This window comes from Dendropsophus ebraccatus, chromosome 4 (genome assembly GCF_027789765.1).
Source record: "Dendropsophus ebraccatus isolate aDenEbr1 chromosome 4, aDenEbr1.pat, whole genome shotgun sequence".
Lineage (NCBI taxonomy): Eukaryota > Metazoa > Chordata > Amphibia > Anura > Hylidae > Dendropsophus > Dendropsophus ebraccatus.
In genome coordinates, this window is record NC_091457.1 from 90,614,283 (window position 1) to 90,636,260 (window position 21,978).

Below are 21,978 nucleotides of genomic sequence, written 5' to 3' on the forward strand. Positions count from 1 at the left end.
TGACAGAGCAGTATGGACAGGAAGTATACAGTGCTCCTGTGATAGGCAATGGGAAACTGACCGCACAGTTATATCTATATATGTGCTGTCAGATTCCCTTTAATATGTAAACACAACATGTGGGGTGTTTGCCATTGGCCAAAGAATTCTTGTTTGAACAAAAACGCGGCTTCTCGAGGCACCGAGAGGTTGAAGAAAATGTTACTTATCAGACTCTGGTGCTTTGTGAGAGCAAACACTTCAGAATACTATTACTACCTCTCTGTGTGACTAGTTCAATATTTACTTGTCCAAGAGAATTACTTAGAGGCTATACCAAGCTTAAAACCTCCTAACTAGCCATGGCATTGGTGATAAGTGAAGAGTGTGCTATGGCACCACTGAAGATTGCCAAGTGATATTTTAGAATAATTCCTTTAAAGGCAACCTGTTGGCTACCATTCATGTTCCAAACTGCTAACACTTATAGCGGATAGGACAAGGAGGCACATGGTACCTCCAAGTGTGCTTCCAGAATATAGGAAAATGCTTTTACTTTTGGGGACAAAGAATCAGAGGCCTTCCTGAGCTTCTGAAGTGCAGCAAGCTGAACACCTCCTTACTCGCCCCTCTCATACTTGACCCTGCGTGGGACTTAGCTTCCTGATGGTCAAGATAAAACATTTTCATTGTGACCTCACATCTATTGAAAATTTTGCCACCCCCCAGCCTAATTCACTATGGTAAAACTGTTGCAAAAAATCCAAACCAGTTTAATTATTGCCTAAAAGTTGCACACTGATTAGTTGCATATAACATTCACAGAGTTCAATGCGAACAGTGACCTGCTTGCAACTCCTCTGCGATTTGCATCATATGACAGTCATGGACAAAATGCAACAATATTTTGGTTGCTCCACTTAGATGTATTTACTATTGAGCAAAACATGCTACCACATAGCCCTATCCTTATGCTGTTTAACCAAGTGAACCAGAGACAGCGTTGTAGTACTTTGCACCACCAGTTCTGTTAACACTGATGTAGCGCACTGCTTGCTTTTTGTGCCCCTTTAGACAGCTGATCAAGTGGGCAATGCCAAGAGCCAGACTCTTTAATCTCATATTGATTGGCTAGTCAGAGGATAGGGTATCCTTTCTTAGAGCCTGGATATTTTATCAGGTATGGCTGCATTTACATGACATTTTAATCCATGCAATGGGCTACACTTTAGCGTCCTCTCTAAATTGGATGCTAAAATATAGCCTGACATGTTGCAAGTGAGCTTAACACAGTCTAAGGCAACATAAACACGTTCTGTGCACGGGCCATATTTATGGATGATGATCTATGGACCAGACTTCAGAACTCCTGGCATCATCATTCATTATGATACCGTGAGCTCCAGAACAGTTACATTCTCTGCTCTACTGCACTAACACGGCTATATAGGACAGTAAAGTGTTGGCGAATGGGGTATTTCATGTATTATAATGCAGAGTGAAATCTGTAGATGTATCCTCAGATTTATCAGTGGTTATTTTTTTCATAAATTGCCTTTTTTTTTTTTTTTAATTCTTCGGTATCAGAAAGTTATACAGATTTGTCAGTTACTTCTATTTGAAAATCTCCAGTCTCCAAGTACTTATCAGCTGCCATATGCCGTACAGAAAATGGTATATTCTATACATTGTGACACATTGCTCTCTGCTGCTCCCTCTGTGTATGATAGGGACTGTCCAGAGCAGATGCAAATAACCACAGAAAACCTCTCTTGCTCTCGACATTTCCTGTCTCGGACAGAGGTGGCAGCAGAGAGCACTGTGTCAGGCTGGAAATGATATACCACTTCCTGCAGGACATACAGCAAATTGTAAGTACTGGAAGACTTAATAGAAATATTTTGAGTTGACTACAGGTCATCTTCAATAAGCATATTTCAATGGCTCATGAGATATAAAACAAAACAAACTACGTATTGAGATCTTGCTAACACTTGATATTTGATATTGTGGCTGTTGCAGAATGCATGGAATTTGCATCCATCTAAGTATAAGTCTCCCTTAGCTTGAGAGCTTTCTAGCGCTGAAAATAGCATCCTTCCTTCCTCCCACTCCCTCTTGCTTTTTCGCTCCTGCGATTTCTGTGGAAACAAACTGTAGAAGGTTTTCAGCAGCTGCTTAGCCTTCAAGATATGACAGTTTCTGTAATGTTGCTAGCCACGTGGCACAGGCTGCGTGTTACCCATACTCCTCATCCACTACTTGAGAGCAGAACAGAGACTTCTAAATATTCCTGCCTGAAAATGTTCATGTTGGGCAGGCATTTTTACAGTGGTTACAGCGAAGCTGCCTTTACTTATACAGAGTACACTGCTCGCCTTATGGTTGCAAGACCCTGTGGCCCAAAACAAGATGGGAAACAATTTTGTCTGACATATAGCAACCAATCACAGTCCATTCTGAGAAATGAAAGCTGAGCTGTGATTGGTTACTTTTTGTCTGAGACAAAATATGCCCTCAAAGCCATTTCTACAGGAACTATACAGTGGAAAAGCTTTTCACAATATTGGGCAGCGATCACACACATACATATACACCATAAAATGCACACCCCATAGAAAAAGATGAGACCACACTAACAAACAACTAGATTGCTCACACACTAGGCAAATAAATAAACAGATATAAGAATCTACACATACACCAAATTTTGCAGTTTTCATACCTTACTGTGGTTGGTCAGGTGAAAAATGCTTTTTATGGTTGGCTAATTATGCCACCTGGGTGGGGCTTCACATCCGCTTTGCCCCACCAAAATCTGTGCTGTAGGCCCCTCTGATCTGCTTTTAGGCCCGCCCACTCAGCGACCATTGGAATGGGCCCACCTGGAGGAAGTGGGGCCTAGATCTCTTGGCTGGCCCATTTCAATAGCTGCCGAGGGGGTGGGGCCTATATGCCAATGACGTCACAGAGGGGCAGAGCCCACGACACTGATGTGGGTGGCGTAAAGTGGCACAGTGGTCGTGAAGCCCCCCCAGATGGCACAATCCACCAACCATAAAAAGCATTTTACACTGGATCTAGTGCTAAGAAATCTTTTATAAAGTAAGGTATGAAAACTGCAGAATTTAGACTTTACAGCTGTGTAGAGAAGTCCACATACAGAAAGGGGGCAACAGTGGCACTTAAGGGGAACCTATCACCCCCTGTGTCGGGGTGACAGGCTCCCGACCCCCCGCTACAGCCCCCTGTACTCACCTGATCCCGACGGGTCCCGCTTCTGGAATCGGTCGGGTCACGGAGATCTCAGCCGCTGCAGCCCGGCGCGCGCGCTGAGAGATGAGTCCAACGCTCATAGAGAATGACGGAGCGCTGGACTCTCCGTCATTCTCTATGATCGTTGGACGCTTCTCTCAGCGTGCGGGCCGGGCTGCAGCGGCTGAGATCTTCGTGACCTGACGGATCCAGAAGCGGGATCAGGTGAGTATAGGGGACTGTAGCGGGGGTTCGGGAGCCTGTCACCCCGGCACGGGGGGTGACAGGTTCCCTTTAAAATGGAATCCAAGAATGTGGTGTTAGGTCTATAGTGCTTCTGCAGTTTAGTTGTGAATTTTGGTAGCCGCTATTTAGTCTAACTCAGTAAGAATACAGAAAAAAAAAAGCATTTTTGCTTTTTTTTTTTTTTTTTATATCCCTCTGCTGGCTTTGGCTGAATAAAACTGCATGAATGTCTACATGTGTGATTCCAGCCTTAGCTACTGATTCTTTTCATCTTATGAGTTCAGTTGCTGGGCCTGGAGGCTTAAAGGCTTGGAATTCGGCTCCTGGAATCTTTAGTAGGTAATGGGTTTTCATTCAAGCAGATATCAAGTAGATATTTTCTTGCCTTTGAGCTACTAGTTAACATGCATATTTACTCTAGCCAAGAGGTTGTGTGGATTGCCAAGGGCACAGTTTATTAACCATTAAAGTCTTGTGATTCCCTAGGTTTGTACAGGCTTGTACACACACCTAGATGTGCTTTGTTGGGAGTCCATTAGATCCAGTATCATTTCCGCAACTAGAGGGAGTAAGAACATGGAAAGAACTGTTAGTTAAAGGGGTTATGTCATAAAAAAAACTAGTCTATGCTGATGCAATATATTAAATCAAACCTATTTCAAATGGGCAAGCATTTCTTGAATGTATTGTTGGAGAGATATAGACTCATGCCCATGCCCATGGTTAAGGCCCACCAGGAATCCACTAGGTTGAGTCACTCATGCACAGTTCAGTTGCAGTCTCCCAATCTGTCCCGTTAGTGCTGGCTGCCACACGGTTCCCGTACTCAGCGTTTTTTTTTTCTTGTGCATTGGCCTGGCTCTCTGTATTGGAGGCTGGCCCTGTGCCTCCGGGGCTCCTCTAGGGCATAGAGCCAAGCCAATACATAGGATGAAAATGGCGTCGAATGCTGGAACCGGCAGGCGATTTGAAAAAATCCACGCCACCGGAAAAACAGTTAAAAGTGCAATAATGATTTGTAAAAACTTCTGACGTGTCATAGCGACTTATCAGAAGTGAGTGTTGGTCAGGTTCCAGGTGCTGAGATCCCTGCCGATTGCTAGAATGGAGGGGCAGAAATACTCAGCATCAGCGCACAATCTGCCCCTGCTGATTGTGCGCCCTGCATTAACTGCAGTATAACTGAATTATAATGGAGCCTGTGGAACTTCCGGCCTGAAGTTCCATAGGCTCCCATTATATTTCTCTAGCAAGATGCTAGGAATTCAGGAGTGCGGCCAGGTAGCCAGTATATTTTTTTTCTTTCAAATCACCTGGTTTCAGAAAGTAATATACATTTGTAATTTACTTCTATTTAAAAATCTATTTAAAAGTCTTCCCATACCTATCAGCTGCTGTATGTCCTGCTGGTAGTGGCGTATTCTTTCCAGTCTGACACAGTGCTTTCTGCTGCCAACTCTGTCCGAGACATAAACTGTCCAGAGCAGGAGAGGATTTCTATGGGGATTTGCTGCAGGACATACAGCAGCTTATAAGTAAAAGAAGGTTTGAGATTTTTAAGTAGAAGTAAATTTCAAATCTCTATAGCTTTCTGAAACCAATGGGAAGGGGCTTTACCTACTTGCAGCAGACTGAAAAAAAATGACAGTACCAGGGATCGCAGTGGAATTTGTAGCGTGAAATCTGGTACATGTAAAGGCACCCTTAGTGAGAGTGTCAGTTTTATAAAATGGAGAGAATTTGTTTGTAATTTATGTATTTTTTTTGTCTTGACATACAAAGGTTTTCGCTTCACTGACACAGTTGCTGCAATGGATAGTGTTATCCTTGTAGAACATGTTACAATGGCTGCAGTGTTTGTCACCACAGATTGTGGCTGGTTAGCCTTGTAAGGAATCAGCATTCCAGAGTAGGTGATAAGCAGTATAAACTTGACCCAGGCCACCCTCACATACCACAGTATTGGTCGTGGTTACTGATGTGGTGTTCTTATAGCTAGGAAAAAGGGAAGTGATCTCATTTAGTCTCTTTCTGCTGAAAGTTTACACTTCCCTTTTAAGAGCACTTTTGCTATACTTGGTTTGTACAGGTCTTGTGTCTTACACATCCAGAGTCACTGTCTTTTTCTTGTGGGCTCTTATTCATACCTCATATTGTGTTGTATTGGTCATCTCACCTGTACCATACACAAAATATACTTTGTGATGGTAGTGACGCATATTTTATGTGCATTTTTCTCAGTTTCTATAATTTCTATACAAAACTGCATTATTGGAATTGCATGTTAACTGATCTGAACACAGCATAAGTGCCATATTCTATGCATATACATGTGTTGGAGAGCTAGGTTTGTGACCAGTCAGCTTTGCTGGTTTCTATAAGTATACTTTTATCATGTGGACATAGCCTTAAAGGGGTACTCCGGCGCTGATTAAAAAAAAAAAATCTATCAATCATAAACATAGTTTTTACATTTACCATCTCTCCTGAGTCTGTAACTGTTTGAATTTCCCGCTGTTTTCAGATCCCTGAAGCTCCAGTTGGTGGCTTCATTTTTTCTTTACTTCCTGGTTTGGGCTTTCCCATGATGCAATTTGTCTCCTGTGATGTCTAACTGACTCTGTAAAACTGTTAGATGGCTTTCAGCTTGTTCAGCCAATCAGAGCTGAGCCACCTGTGTCATCTGACGAAGGGAGGCTGGCTTAACAGGGCTTATACCCACCTCCCTCTTAGTGATGTCATTGTCACCAAATGGCTGCCACAGAGCAGCCTGGGGTCAAGTCATTAGGTAAGAATGAGTTTACTTTACTTCCTGGTAGGGGATTGAGGGGGGGGGGGGGGAAGATAGGGAAGGGGGACAGCTCGGTGATTGAAGCATATTACGAAGTTATACAATTTTTGTAATGTTTTTCAATTACTGGGGAAAAGCTTTTTGCTAGAGTACCCCTTTAATTTTGATTCTCTAATATGTCTTGTTGAAACAGCCCCTGTTCACATTAAGGATCTCTAGGAGCCAAATCAGAGAGTCGCTGTGCTGGGCCATCGCTGTATTGAATCAGAGTGTATCTGGCAGGCTTTATCTGCAACATTGTATTTTCTTTGAAATGCTGGAAGGGTTAATCTGTGGTCAAGTTGCTAATGGACTCGCTGTGATTAACCCTCCCAGCATTACAAAGAAGCTACAATGTTGCAGATAAAGCCAGTCAGGGACTTGTTTACATCAGCTGTCTCAGAAGGAAGGAGAGGGAGACAGAGAAAGAGGCTCACACACAGATTTTTGTGTTTTCAGCAGGAAGCAGCGGCTCAGAAATGGGGGAGGGAGACTAAAAATATAAGTATGACATGAATTGTTAGTCTCACCATGGGCAGAAACATATGAAAAGTTGTGTTTAAGCCAAATAAACCTTTCAGTGCAGCCTTTTAACCTCTGCAGGGCCGGTGTGTGTATGGAATAGCAGTCTATGGAGCTATTTCCTAACATGGGAAACGTGTGCTCCTGTATGGCTAAACAGTATGTCAGTGAATGCTCCGAACATGTATAACCAATGTACCCTTTATATAGTGCCTGAACTACTTTGTCTGTCATTCTTTTGTTATATGGGACTACTGGATAAATTGGTGAACACCATTTTTACTTGCGACTCTTCCTCAATGCCTTGTCAAGAAGTGCTCTAGACTTAAGTGTGCTTGCTGTCTTGTCCCTTAGATGTTAAGAGTTGTCACCACTTGAGAATTTACATAGTCTTTCATTGTGAGGTGTTGGTCTGCGGCCAAATTCCTTTACCACATGCTTAAAAGATTTTGCAGGCAGATTATCTGTGACCTGTAGCCTACAATATTACATTTTCTTCCCCTAGTTCGATGAGTAGCAAACATATTAATGCATGATATACTACTGGCCTCTATAAGGTGGTACATTTTTAAACCATAAAGGAAAATACATTGATGTTTTTAAAAAGTTTGACTTGCAGAGCTGTAGGAAGACAGTCGCCCTGTAGCTTAGGTTTAAATCTGACCAGCGAAAACATCTGTTTGGAAAATGGACTTAACTGGCTTTTCCAGGGCTTTTATTATTGATGGACTAACTGCAGAATAAACTATCAATAATAAATTGGTGGCAGTCTGACTAACAGCACAACCGTTGAAGTGGCTGTGAGCTCTGCAGCCCATTCATTGTTCATGAAGCACAGCGCCACACTTTTTAAATGAGAGAGCTGCAGTACCAGGGACAGCCACTACAAAACTGGCTTTGCTGTGCCTGGTAAACATTGAAGTGGCTGCAGCGCTCAGCTGATCGCTGCATATTCTGCCAGCCATTGCTGATCATAATGAGTAGGGCAGGGTGCAGTTGTTTAGAAAAAGACATATAACTCTAAATTTTCTTCTTGCAGGCATGATGGAAGGTAAGGAAAGTGGTGGCGCAAAGATCGAAGAAGGCAAAACTCAGCTGGTTCCTGATGCCAGGATCACCCTGATGCACACAGCCGAGGTCAAACAGAAAAACAATGAGCCCTTGATTAATGTAATACAGAAACTCACTGCAATGGTGAAAAGCCAAGAAGCGAGCAGAAGTACCGAAGTGAAGAAACGTACTTTTCCAGATGATGTTGTTAATGTTCCACCATCTAAAGAACCTGATGTCTGCCCCAAGAGGATCAAGGAACAGAGTCCCGTTGATCAGGCAGTCAGTAGTCCTGCACCAAACAACAAAAAAGTAATGTTCTACCAGTGTAGTCTTTGCAAATTTATCTCTCCATCCTTTGAGGTCCTCACAACCCATGTAAAAAATCATGGACAACATAATGAAATCATCCTTATGTGCTCAGAGTGCCACTTGACTTTTAAAAGCCATAGTGAACTCGAAGCTCACATTAAAACACACTGTGAAAACGAAGTCACTGCTCCTTCACAGACTAAAGAGGACAAGCAAGTAACCCCGTGTTCAAACACCACTGAACCGGCCAGAAAAAAGTGGTACGCCTATGAAGCTTATGGTCTGTACCGGTGCCTCATCTGCAGATATACCTGCGGCCAACAACGAATGTTAAAAACCCACGCTTGGAAACATGCAGGAGAGGTTGACTTTTCGTACCCTATATTTGAGGAAGAGAATGAGTCTGCTGGATTACCTGATTCCACAGTTGCCCATACACCACAGGGTAGTGAGTCGGTGCTTTCAGAAAATATTTACATCAAGCAACACGTGCAAGTATCTGGGTGTGACACTGTTCAGGAGCATAGCTTATTGCCAGTGGATGTACAGATCAAAAGGACTGACGTTTTAAACCAATCTAGTGCCCCAGCACCTATGACAGAAGTGGTAGTCGTTGATGAGGCCTTAACTGAGAATGATCGAGATAACTTCATTAGGGAGAGTCTTCTGTCCTCCGCACAGAAAATTATAAACTGTAGCCAAAATACAAAAGGCCACGTGAATGTAATTGTAGAGCGTCTGCCCAGTGCTGAGGAAGCTGGTCCACAGAAACCCTTCTTGATTGGCACTGAGGTGGATGCTAAGAAGAAGATGGTTCCTCAAGACTCCCAGATAGCCAGTTCTGTTGAAGTTTATCATGCTGATAAAAATGCTGTGGAGAGTGAAGAGATTATCATAGGATTTGAGGGATCTGATGAGAATTCTCCTCCTGTGCGAAGGAGGACAAACTCTGAGTGTTTACGGCTTCATTCTTTGGCAGCAGAAGCTTTGGTAACCATGCCTATCCGACTGGTTGAATGTCCTAAAACCAGTCTTCGGCTTATCCGTGATCCCAGTTCCATTGATCCAGACACTGGTCAAGGGGATGGTGATGTTACTCTTGTAACTTGCCCGAAGGTTTCCCCAAAAGTACCTGAAGAACATAACATTGAAAACCAAAAGGAAGTGAAAGAGAAAGATGAACTTACAGAAGCTCCAATGAAAATGGGTATTAGCATGTCTTTACTTAAAGTTATAGAGAAACTGAGAGAGAGGACAGATCAGAATGCTTCAGACGATGACATCCTAAAGGAGTTACAGGACAATGCCCAGAGTGAGTGCATCAATGACCTCAGCTCTGGCAGTAATCTTGTGGAATATTTACCTAATGCGGAACGTCCCTACCGATGTCGCCTGTGCCATTATACCAGTGATAACAAAGGTTACATAAAGCAGCACTTGCGTGTCCATCGCCAGAGGCAGCCTTACCAGTGCCCAATCTGTGAGCACATAGCAGAAAACAGCAGTGATCTGGAAAATCATATGATCAACCACTGCAAAACCATGAAGTATGAGTGCAAGCACTGCAACGAGTCCTTCTACTACAAGGTATGAATAATTTGCATGACATTCCTTGGGTTAAAGATTATTTTTTTTTTTTTTATTAGCTTGAAGGGCCTTTTACACAGGTCTGAAAGAGCGATGCGAGTATGTAATTCAGCCGCCCCCTTAATAGTCTCCTGCTGTCTGTTTACATTACCTGTCTCTTTGCTGCACGGGGTCCCGGCTTCCTGCTCCCCCGCCCAGCCTATCAGTGGCTGCGGCTGAGCAACACACTGTTTGGCCGGATGGCAGAGCAGCAAGGAGACAGGTAATGTATACAGACAGCGCGAGACGGTAAAGGGGGCGGGTAAATTACATACTCGCAGCGGTCTTTCACACCTTACCTCGTAGCGGTTCTCGCTGCAAAACTCGCAGCGAGATTTCCGCTGCGAGTCTGCCTGTGTGAAGGCACCCTTAGGGGGACACAAACTCTCAGACCGTGATTCAGGAGCGGTTTTTCGTGGCAGTTTCTCTAGATTTGTTAGCTGCGGCTCATGCTCTGTAGTCTCTGATATGCATGGACTGCCACTCGCTGCACCCTGTTTGCCGTTTTCCTATACAGAGAAGAAGCAGGAACCTCAGTCAGTGGTAGTTGCACTCAAATCCTTATTGAAAACATTTGTTTGTTTTCTCCAAATTCCTGAGAAGGTGGGCCTAGTCTCTTTAATGTCCCTAGTCTCTCTAGAGCAGTGGGGGGGGGGGGGGGGGAGTTCCTAGTGTAGCCAGGTGCCTTACAGCTAACCATAGATTTGTGACTAAAGTTGCCTATAAACAGGACTTTAATCAGCCAGAATGTGGTGGACCAATAGTTTGTGGGATTGTTTGTATGAATGATCCTACCAGCAACCAGGCTTATTCAGCAGATTGTCGCTCCGTGTAATAAAGACAACAATCAGCCGATGACAACATGTAATAATGACCAGATGCACGTAACTTAATAATTACTATAAACTTACCGCTCTGCGCTCCCTGGTATCCTGCTAGCTTTGGCCCACTCCCTGCAGTCTCTGAAGTGATGGACCACTCAGCCAATCACTGGCCACGCCACTGGCCTGGTGGTTGGCTGAGTGGCCTGTCACTTCAAACACTGAAGTGGCCCAAAGCTAGCGGGACACCAGGGAGCTTAGAGAGGTATGTAGAAGTTTATTTTACAAGGGCTGCAGGGACATCACTAACAATGTCTGTGTAGCCCTTGCTGCACAATTATCGAGCCCTATATGGGCTCACTATGCAAGCACCAATCTAGATCGGTGCTCACTTACATCATAGGACCGTGTAATACATTTCTTAGTCTTCAGTCAGCCATCGTGAATAAAATTTTCAAACAATGACCTGGTAGGGCTCAGAGTCTGGTAAGGTGGAGGTCCTCCCCTATCCTTGTTTTTTTCATGGAACGGGTGGGTATTTATTTTAAGGATCTTTTTGAAGTTTTGGAATCAGAGCAACTTACACAGAATAAAGAAAATTGGTGTACTTATCCCCCACTCTATGTTAAGGTGTGGAGGGAAATTTTTTTAAAAATTTGGTATTAAAGAGAACCAACCACGGAAGAGGAAGAAATTTTAAATTTTTTTTATTTTCTAATTCAATGTAATTATTTATTTAATTACATTTGTTAATACTTTTATTTATTTTTTCGGCCGCGTTTTTGTTTTATTAACTTTTCAATTCACTCTCTCGCGCCGGCTCTTTTCAAAAGAGCCGGCTCGAGACAGGAAGCTTCCGTCATCCACAGCGGCAGCAAGGCCGGCCGCCGCCATCTTGATTACGTCATTTGCGTTCCAGCGGTGGAACGCAAGTAACGTAATCAAGATGGCGGCGGCCGGGCCGAACAAGAGGAACAGGTATAGTATAAGATACAGACTGCAACAGCAGTCTGTATCTTCATTTTGTCTATTTATGAAGATACAGACTGCCTTTGCAGTCTGTATCTTATACTTTACCTGATCCTCTTGTCCGTTGCAATCTGATGCCGGGTGCCGCCATCTTGAATACGTCACTTGCGTTCCAGCGGTGGAACGCAAGCGACGTAATCAAGATGGCGGTGCCGGCCTTGCTGCAGCAAACAAGAGGAACAGGTAAAGTATAAGATACAGACTGCAAAGGCAGTCTGTATCTTCATAAATAGACTGCCTTTACAGTCCGTAGCTTATACTTTACCTGATGCTCTTGTTCGGTGCTGGAAGGCCGGGCGACGCCATCTTGAATACGTCACTTGCGTTCCAGCGGTGAAACGCAAAGTGACGTCATCAAGATGGCGGCGCCCGGCCTTCGTTCAGCTATCAAGAGAATTGGGTAAAGGGATAAGATACAGACTGCACAGGCAGTCTGTATCTTCATAGATAGACTTAGGGAGAGATTTCCTTTGATAATAGGGACAGTGATTTTTAGGTGATTGGTCCTCTTTAAGGGGAGCACGAGTAGCACGGTATTATGGAATAATAGTAACTTGACAGAATTTATGCGAGATGAAGTTGCAATATTTTATTGTAAAAAGGGTTAAGGTATATTTCACAACTATGGGAAGATGGAGAATTTATTTATTTTCACACAGTTTGTATACAATACATTTTATCCATTAAACACACATTATGGTATAAATTGTTACATCACGCTTTTTACTCAACGCAGGATAAAGATGCACTTAGGGTTTTAGATGTCATAAGTAATAACACAGAAGGGGGGGGAAATGTCTATCTAGAATATACAAACTAATGGTCAAAAAAAAAAAAAAGGTCCCTCGCCTGAGTACAGTTAAGCAGCGATGGGAGTCCGGTTTTGGGGAAATCCAACACCCAGTAGGGAGTAACATAGTTAGAAATGTAAAAATGGGGTCGTTGAGACCAACTATTTTGGTTATATAGATCTCCCAAAGATTTGGTGAGGTACAGTGGGGGAGGAGAGGTTTCCTGTAAAAAATGTCTGGAAAGAAATGTTGACATGCTGCACCTTGTATGGTCTTGCCCAAAAATAAGGAATCTGTGGGACAGGGTGTGGCAGGCTGTGTGTCGCCTAATCAAAACTGGTACATCTCCGGGTATCATGGAAGTGGAAATGGTGGCTTGTCCGAAGATGGGGAAGTAAACTCCTTCATCAATAGAGTTTTGAACTGTGGAAAAATCTTGATTGTTCATAAATGGATGGACGTGCACCCGCCTGCTTTGCAGGAATGGCGTACTCTGGTTTCGAGGGTGGAGAATTAAGAGAAAATCCTGGCTAGAAAGTCTGTGAGGGCTTGGGGGAGGCATCTCAGAATATGGAACTTTTCGCTTGAGGGCTTGAAGTAATTCATTTTTATTTTATTTTTTTCTTTCTTTCCTTGTCGGCCAGAGGGCGTGGGTGGGGGCGGGCTAGGAACAGGGTGGGAGTTGGGTGTTTTGGGGAATGGTTTGTATTTGTGATAATTGTGTTTTGTTTTAAGACTAAATGAGATATGGAAACAATTTTGTACTGTAAAAAATTTAAAAAAAAAAAAAAAGACCATCTGAAGTGGGCAAAATCTTTTGTTTCATACGACTTATTTGTGGATAAGCTTTAGAGCAAAGCACATATATAAAGTACTCTGTACGCTTTCACAGTTTTGTGAAAGGGAACCTGTGATCACTTTCATGTTGTCTGAACAAAGTGTCACCCTGTGATGCCTGGCTGCTTCTTCCTGCTCCACCAACCTAAATTGATAGATCACAGACCCCAGGACAAGGGGTGCATCTAGAGCAGTGCTTCGCAATTCCAGTCCTCAGGCCTCACCAACAGGTCATGTTTTGAGGATATCCCATACAAAGGACACCTGTGATAATACCTGGTGCACTGACTATAATTATATCACCTGTGACATACTAGGGAAATCCTGAAAACATGACCTGTTGGTGAGGCCTGAGGACTGGAATTGAAAAGCACTGATCTAGAGGCCACACAATGACTTGTGGTTCAGGCAGCGTTGAAAAGATGACAAGAGTGTATGAGGATGTTAACTAGACAACCCTTTTTAAATGTAACCTAATGTGCAATTCAATGTTAATATGGGGGAGGGTCCTCTCATCAGGAATCTAATCTTGTGAAGAGTAATTTCAATAAGTGTCTATTGCTTGGGAGGACCTGTTCTACTCATTGATGTGTAGTACTTAAAGGGGTTTTCCTGATATAATTTATTATGTGTCCTGGTCTACAGGGAACATCACAAACAGGTATACTTACCCCAGCCTGCTCCTCCACCACATCTGGTCTCATGCACACCCATTCACCATCATTGTTCTGTTGATTACTACCTGCTCAGAGGCTGACCTCATACTGTTTATACTGTGTGTGAGGAGTTGAAGCTTTATTATACAGCATGCTGAACTGTCCTCACTATATTGACAGTAACTGCAATATTTTCAGCAATGCCATGTTCATTTAAAAACCTGTATAAGACCCACCCCTGTACACCATTCCAGGCCAGAGGACCCCCTATGTTTTCTTGTAGTGGTGCCACATGAAAACACTAGCAGAATTCCCAACCGATTACAACTGAGCACCAGGGGAACACTTTATGATCAGCCTATTGTCCAAAGTGGACAACCCTTTTTTAGGGTATATTCACACGGGCGGGCTCGCAGCGAGATTCTCGCTGCGAGCCCGGCAGGTCCTGTCAGTTCCCATAAACTACATACTTGCTGCGGTCTAAACGACCGCAGCGAGTATGTAATTATACCGCGCTTAACCCCTTCTACTCCCGCCGGCTCCCCCGCTGTAAGCAGCATACATTAACTGTCCTTGCTGCACGGGTCCGGCGTCCTGCTCTCCCGTCTGGCCAATTAGTGTGTTGCCCAGCCGCAGCCCCTGATTGGCCGGGCGGGAGAGCAGGACGCCGGACCCGTGCAGCAAGGACAGGTAATGTATGCTGCTTACAGCGGGGGAGCCGGCGGGAGTAGAAGGGGTTAAGCGCGGTATAATTACATACTCGCTGCGGTCGTTTAGACCGCAGCAAGTATGTAGTTTATGGGAACTGACAGGACCTGCCGGGCTCGCAGCGAGAATCTCGCTGCGAGCCCGCCCGTGTGAATATACCCTTAAGGAACATTTTATGAGAGGTCACTATATGTCACTATATTCATGGGAATAGAGCCACATGTCTTGGAAGATGTTTGAAGGGGAAACTTTTGTCTTTCTTAATGGGGAATAATATTAATAGCCCTTTGAGGGTCTTTAGCTTTGCCTAATTTTCAGTCTATTTTCTGCAGAGTCAGTTAAGGAATCATGAACGGGAACATCGTAGTCTTGTAGATACCGTTTCTACAACAAGTGAGGATACACAAGTCTGCACAGAGGATGTAGAAGAAAAGGATTCATCTGAAGGTACAGTTCACGTTGTGCAAATCAGTTCAGAAAATGAATGTAGCTGCCATTTCAAACATATGTGCAGATATCAATATTACAAGCAAACATAAGAAACTCTGTGGTCTTATTAGGCTAAAGAGCTTCCTTCTGTCCTTACAAGGTGATTTCCCAGCACAGAGGCTAGTCTGCATCCTCGCTGTAACTGAGTACAGAGAAAGCAGGCTCAGAGATGGAGTTTTGCAGTGTGGTAACCAGGGGGAAACTGCATATACTGGGGACAGAATGGCCAGGTATAGTCCTGCTTCTCATTTACATATATGGGACAGATTATCCTGAAGTCAGGGTTAGACTTTAGGTAAACTGTTATATAGTGCACCTAACAGTGAGGCTTTAAGCCAGGATACTCTGTTACCAATAACAGTTACACTTGGGCAGGGCTGCCATCAGGGCAGTATTGGCGGTACAGCTGTCAGGGGCCTGGGCCAAAACTGGAATCACGGGGGCCCGGCCATCCAGCCTTCCTGCACAGAGGCTCCTGATAGCTGTACCGCACACTGCACCTTCCTGTCTGCCTGCTCCCTGTCTCTATACAGTAAGCGTGCTATATAGAGACAGGAAAGATGGGTGACAGGGAGGTGCAAGCAGGGCCCCCTCCTCACTCCCCTGGGCCACTCCCCGCACACTCACTGTTTTCTCTGCGGCTTCCTGCTCTCTATGATGCCGGGACAAGAGAGGAGGAGGGGGAGCGGCCCAGAGCCGGCTGTGAGGAGAAGAGCTGAAGCTGAGACCTCATGGACCCCCTGTAGCTTCCTGCTGTTCACAGTAAGTATACTGGTGTATACTTGTGTGTGTGTGTGTGTTTATATCTGTGTAAAGTGTGGCTGTAATGTATACAGTATGTGTTGGGTGTATATGATGTATGTAATGTATACAGCATGTGTTGGGTGTATATGATGTATGTAATGTATACAGTATGTGTTTGGTTTATATGATGTAATGTGTATGTGTGTTGTGTGTGTGTGTGTGTGTGTGTGTGTATGATGGTTCTAATATACAGTACGTGTATACACAAGAAGGAGCAAAGGAGTGTGTTATACAAAGAGTGGACATGAAAACAGAATCAGTGTTAGGCCATTTTCACACCTGGTATAACACCGGCCATTCTGTGACCCAGCCGTCTCACAGAACGCCCAGTGTTACTATAGATCATCCCGGCCAGTAGTGCAGTACTGGCCAGATGATCTTCATTTCTGGTGAATTCGAATGCGGGCACATTAGTGTACACCCGCATCCCAATTCACTGCATCACACAATGGAGTATGCGGCCAGAGCCTGCCTGTGCGGCCGCTATTCGATAAATAGTGGTCGCAGAAAATGTGACATGTCAGTTTTTTGTGCGGCCGGTTGGAACCCCGGCTGGAGTGTATACTGTGTATATACGCTCCAGCCGGGATTGCATTAATTCAAGTACAACCTATTTTCTGCATAAATCAGGGCCGTTGAATTTTCTCAGTTGCATCTAGCAATCATTTTCCAAAGAGTTTGTGAGGAATAAAAAGTGGAATCTGATTGGTGGCTGGGGGCTAATGAGCCAAATTCACTTTACACCAGTTCGATAAATCTCCCCCTATATGTATTTTTTAAAGGTAGTCATACATCATAAGTAACTGTCTAGATTGCTATCTCTCTCGCCGTTCCCAAACATATGAACATTCAGCACAGCCTTAAGTAGTGCGGCGCTAAACAATTATTCACTAAATAACACACATTACAAAGTTATACAACTTTGTAATGTATGTTATGTATGTGAATGCCCCCCTTCCCCGTGTTGCCCCCCCCCCCCCCCCCCCCGCGCTAGACCCGGAAGTGTGGTGCATCACCGAATCACTGTGAACCCCCGGCCGCCATCTTGGCTCGATCGCATCATCTTTAGGAGGCTGGCCTGACTGCTCCAGCCTTCCTCCAATCATCAGTCCAAGGCCGGCCTCCTGAAGATGACGTGTTCAACCCAAGATTGCGGCTGGGGGTCGACATGAATCAGGTGAGTATAATGCACCACACTTCCGGGTCTAGTGTAAGTGGGGGGAACACGGGGAAGGGGGCCATTCACATACATAACATACATTACAATGTTGTATAACTTTGTAATGTGTGTTATTTAGTGAATAAATGTTTAGCGACGCACTGCCCCATTAAAGGGTACCTATCACAAACTTGACGTCTTCAGGGTGGTGTGCAGATGTATATGCTGTTGGGAGATTGGGTTACCATATTATTATTATTATTATTATTTTATTTTTTTTTTTTAAATAATCGGGCTTGTGCATGGAAATCAGCTGGCATGGGACATGTCTAAAGCAACCTATCTGCCTCTGAACACCGCTCCAGTGACATCAATCAAATATATGCCTCAGATTTGTTTTTGTTAATAGGGGGCCCAGACACTTCAGCTGTATGGGGCCCCGAAATTCCTGATGGCTGCCCTGCACTTGTCCTTTTACATCCAAAGAGTTATCTGACTTTTTTTTTTTTTTTTTTTTTTTTAAGCCAAATTCGGGAACAGAGTATAAACAGAGAACAGGTCATAAAGCAATGACCGGGATCTATTCTCTTTTCAAATCCATTCCTGACTTTGGCTTAAAAAAAAAAAAAAAAAACATACAGATTTTATAATTGGTCAGATGTTTGTGTAAAAGGACCTGTTGATGAATGTGTGCAGCTAAAGCTTTATCCCCATTCATTCACCAGTGACCGCGCAATGCTACCGATAATCCCAGTAACCTCATGCAGCCATTGGTGAACCTATGGGGCGTTTCAACTGTGCGTGTTCGTTGGCATGTGGGAAATGCATCCTTATGGTAATTCATGACTGGCTACATTTACTACACATCAGTTGTAGTTTTAAAAAGTCATTGGTCATTTTTGTTTACAATTGTTTTTTATTGTAATCAGAAGTTATCAATGTGACAGTGACATAATTGTTGCTAGAGCTGTATTTAACCCCTTCCACAAAGTCTGGACGACATGCTGTCCACCTGCTGTTCAAAGATTGGGTATCCATGGGTCAGTAATGCACACAACCGTAGTTTGATCAGAATGTGGGTCGTGTGCAGTACCACCCTAGCATGGCCATCTCCATGGCTACGCGAAGCTGGCAAACAGATTGCATGTCACATCGGATCCATACTTCGTGATGGATACACTCTAAAGATACAACGTGTTTGTTTTTTGTTTTGTTTTTAATATTTTCTTGTTTGTTTGTTTTTTTTCCTTCGCTTCTAAGAGCTATAACTTATTTTTCCATCTACAGTCTCATAAGGGCTTGCTAGACCAATTGTACTTGGTAATTGCACTTTTTTTTTTTTCTACCATAAAATGTATGACAAAACCAAGGAAATTATTTGTGAAATGAAAGAGATCTGCAATTTACCAAATTTGTGTTTTTAACAAAAACTATGCTTAAAGGGAACCTGTCACCCCCGTGCCGGGGTGACAGGCTCCCGACCCCCCGTTAGAGCGCCCTATACTTACCTAATCCCGCCGGGTCCCGCTTCTGGAGGTGGTCGGGTGACGAAGATCACAGCCGCTGCAGACCGGCGCGCGCGCTGAGAGATGAGTCCAACACCCATAGAGAATGACAGGAGAGTCCAGCGCTCCGTCATTCTCTATGAGCGTTGGACTCATCTCTCAGCGCGCGTGCCAGGCTGCAGCGGCTGAGATCTTCATCACCCGACCGGATCCAGAAGCGGGATTAGGTAAGTATAGGGCGCTCTAACGGGGGGTTGGGAGCCTGTCACCCCGGCACGGGGGTGACAGGTTCCCTTTAAATTCGCCCTATTCTAAGTTTGTGTTTTTTTTTTTTTTCTCCTTCCTTTTGGAATTTTGATTTGCAGTAGACGTTGCTTAGAAAATAGAAAAACATTATATATATATATATATATATATATATATATATATATATATATATATATATTATATTATATATATATGGGTGTGTGTGTGTGTAATATATTATCCCCCCCCCCCCCCCCCCCCCAAGCAACAATTGGGTTGCTTGTAGTGATCAATGCTATGCCATTGGATACTTTTGATTAGCCAGGTCAGGCACACTTGTCTTTCCAAGTTCAAAGGAAATGACTGATCAGAGACTGAGTATAACAAAATATTCTGGAACTGAACATTTTTGGATAGTCAGAGAGAGGTTAAATACCCAACTTGTATTTAATTCTTGTGGCTGTGGCATACTTCTCAATAGCGTCATGGCTGTGCCGAGCTGTTGAGGAGACTGTCTGCCTTCTTGTTTTCACTATGGTGCAGAGAAAGCAGCTAAAGTGCAGCAGCAACAGTTCACTGACAAGCAGGTCTGGGCTTTCAGACTTATAGGGGCCTGCACATTGAATCAGCACTGAGTGGGCAAAGCTCACAGAGAAGCATAGGCCCCGCCTCTGACTTTCAGGCAGAACCAAGAAATTTAATGGAGATAAAGACACATACAATGTATAAAGGTATAATATAATATACTTTTATTTAGATCTGTCAAATAGTTTTTGGTGCTCTTTTAAAGTGATATGAGGTATTGCTACTTTCTACTTTGGTAAAATCTGTTGAGAAAATCAGTCTGCAACATTATAGACATGTAAGAAAATTTCTACAGGATAGCCTCAGTATCTTCATTTTTTTTAATATTATTATTTTTGCTTATATGGGGGGGGGGGGAAGAGTGGTGTTAAAAAATACACTATTGCCTACATACGTGCACATCTCTGCGGCTCCATGTTATTGATCTGTAAGCACTCTGTGTGCCTCCAAATGGTGCTTGTATACAGCATTATATACTCTCCTGAAAGTAATGATTCTAGGGGAGAATACTTAGTAGTCACACTATAGCTATTTTTCTTGCATACATATTAAGGTACAATGTGGGACTATTTCTATCTTTTGAGCCATATTGCAGTAGTGTGCCACATGGATGTTATGGCATTGTGGCCAAGTCTTTAGGGTGAGACATTGATCATTGTAATCGGTGATCACTTCACTGCCATATGCTGTTTGGCACAGGCAGCATCTACTTCTTAAGTGCGCTCTTTCTACAACTAATCTAAGAATAGATCGCTGTAACTCACTTGAGGTTTTTTTCTCTCTTCTGTTTCCAAATATATTAAAACATTCCTAGATGTTCCAAGTGTAATAAACCTTTTCCATTAGCATTGCTGCAAACTACCGAGTTGTTTATATCTCTCGTAAAAACCAACCGGGGAAGTATTATTTCTTTGCAATAATTGTTTTTCACCTAAACACTCTCTCCACGGTGAGAGTGCAGCTTTCTACAATACCCAATTATCATTGTATTATTTTATTTTTATGGTTTTCTTATTCAAGGTAACAAATCAAGCATCTCAAAGTTGTATCGATGTGACGTGTGCAGCTACACAAGCTCTACATACGTCGGTGTGCGAAACCACAGAAGAATTCACACTTCTGATAAACCATACAGGTATGTGAATTTACTTCAGCTTTCTGTGGAATTTGCGACTTCTACCACTTTAGTGTGTCGTGGTGATGAAGTGCGTGCCTCTGTCTGGGGACCCAAATGAGACACACAGAAAGACAGGCTTGTTTATTAAAATAAAAAGTTTATCTCACAGAAGGTGTTGACTGAGTTATCACACAGCTCGGGTGGAATTTTATGTAAATACATTTTTCCCATGCTGCCCATTCACTGCATCATTTCCATGTTTTATCTTCGAACGACCTGACTATTACTTACGTAGTTATGTAGTCGTCGACTTTGAAAGAGAGGTAAAATCCCAACTTGCCTTTGTAACTGTTAATCAAAAGAATCACAGGGGCAGAAACACTGAAGAAGATGACGAAAAAAGGATTATTGAGGTTTTCATATAGGTATACAGGTTCCTATATTATATCAACCTATAGCTGACAAAAAGGAATAGATCATTATGTGTAATTCTGGTAGACTTCATCAACTATGGAAGAACTATGTAATCACTGCTGTTGAAAAAGTCAATTTAGATTAGTTTGGCACTGTGTTTAAAAAAAAAAAAGTTGGAGAGTGTTTATATTTGCATACATAATAAAGTACCACCTGGTGTCTAGCAACATGTATGCCCACCTAAGGGCAGTGCTGGTTACAGCCACTGCTATGTTTAGCTCACAGACCATTGTGTACAATGGTAAAAACAAGAATACTGCTTTTAACCAACAGCAAGGGAAGATCTTAAAAATTATAACCTGAATTAAAGCACATTGCATATCATGTTTTACAGGGAATAAGCTGAAGCCCTTTGTTTTTGTTTTTTTGTTCAGATGCTCACTTTGTGGCTATGTCTGCAGTCATCCTCCCTCACTAAAATCCCATATGTGGAAGCATGCCAGCGACCAGAACTACAATTATGAGCAAGTGAATAAGGCAATCAACGAAGCAATGTCTCAGAGCAGTCGGTATGTTCAGTGAATGCACAAAGAGCTGTAATGCTGTCGATTGTTTCCATGTTTCCTATGGATTAACAGAGTGACCATACACGTCTACTTTTTCACCAGCGTAAGATGTCAGACTCCAATGATCACACTTTCTTAACGTGGTATTGTGTATGGACCTGCCACCTCTGTTCATGACACAGGAATTGTCCAGAGCAGGAGAGGCTTTCTATAGGAATTTTCTTCTGCTCTGGACTGTTCCTGTTGTGGACAGAGATGGCAGCAGAGAGAAGAGCGCACTGTGTCGGACTGGAAAGAATACATCACTTCCTGCCAGGCATACAGCAGCTAGACCTGAGATTTTTTTAAATAGACGTAATTTACAGATCTGAATTTTTATATATTTTATTTTTTCTTCTTTGCATACCACTTTAATTTTTTAGTATATTTAC

At 43.2% G+C, this 21,978-nt stretch overlaps 1 protein-coding gene and 1 long non-coding RNA gene across 7 annotated transcripts in view; one reads left to right on the forward strand and one right to left on the reverse strand.

The window, feature by feature from the left end:
- The window catches only part of ZNF507 (zinc finger protein 507), a 30,294-nt gene that overhangs the window by 4,991 nt on the left and 3,325 nt on the right, over nt 1–21,978 (forward strand). For 5 of the 6 annotated variants that reach the window (XM_069966241.1, XM_069966240.1, XM_069966244.1 and 2 more), the window contains 4 exons: nt 7,872–9,781; nt 14,995–15,109; nt 20,471–20,585; nt 21,416–21,550. In XM_069966241.1, the coding sequence (XP_069822342.1) occupies nt 7,872–9,781; nt 14,995–15,109; nt 20,471–20,585; nt 21,416–21,550 (2,275 nt within the window). Of the gene's footprint in view, nt 1–6,188; nt 6,269–7,871; nt 9,782–14,994; nt 15,110–20,470; nt 20,586–21,415; nt 21,551–21,978 lie in introns of those variants that run through there. The other variant, XM_069966242.1, reaches the window with a different exon arrangement.
- On the reverse strand, nt 3,910–6,068 carry LOC138789774 (uncharacterized). Its single transcript, XR_011362794.1, has 2 exons — nt 5,959–6,068; nt 3,910–4,039 (listed from the first exon to the last, which is right to left on the reverse strand). It is a non-coding gene; the product is annotated as an uncharacterized lncRNA (long non-coding RNA).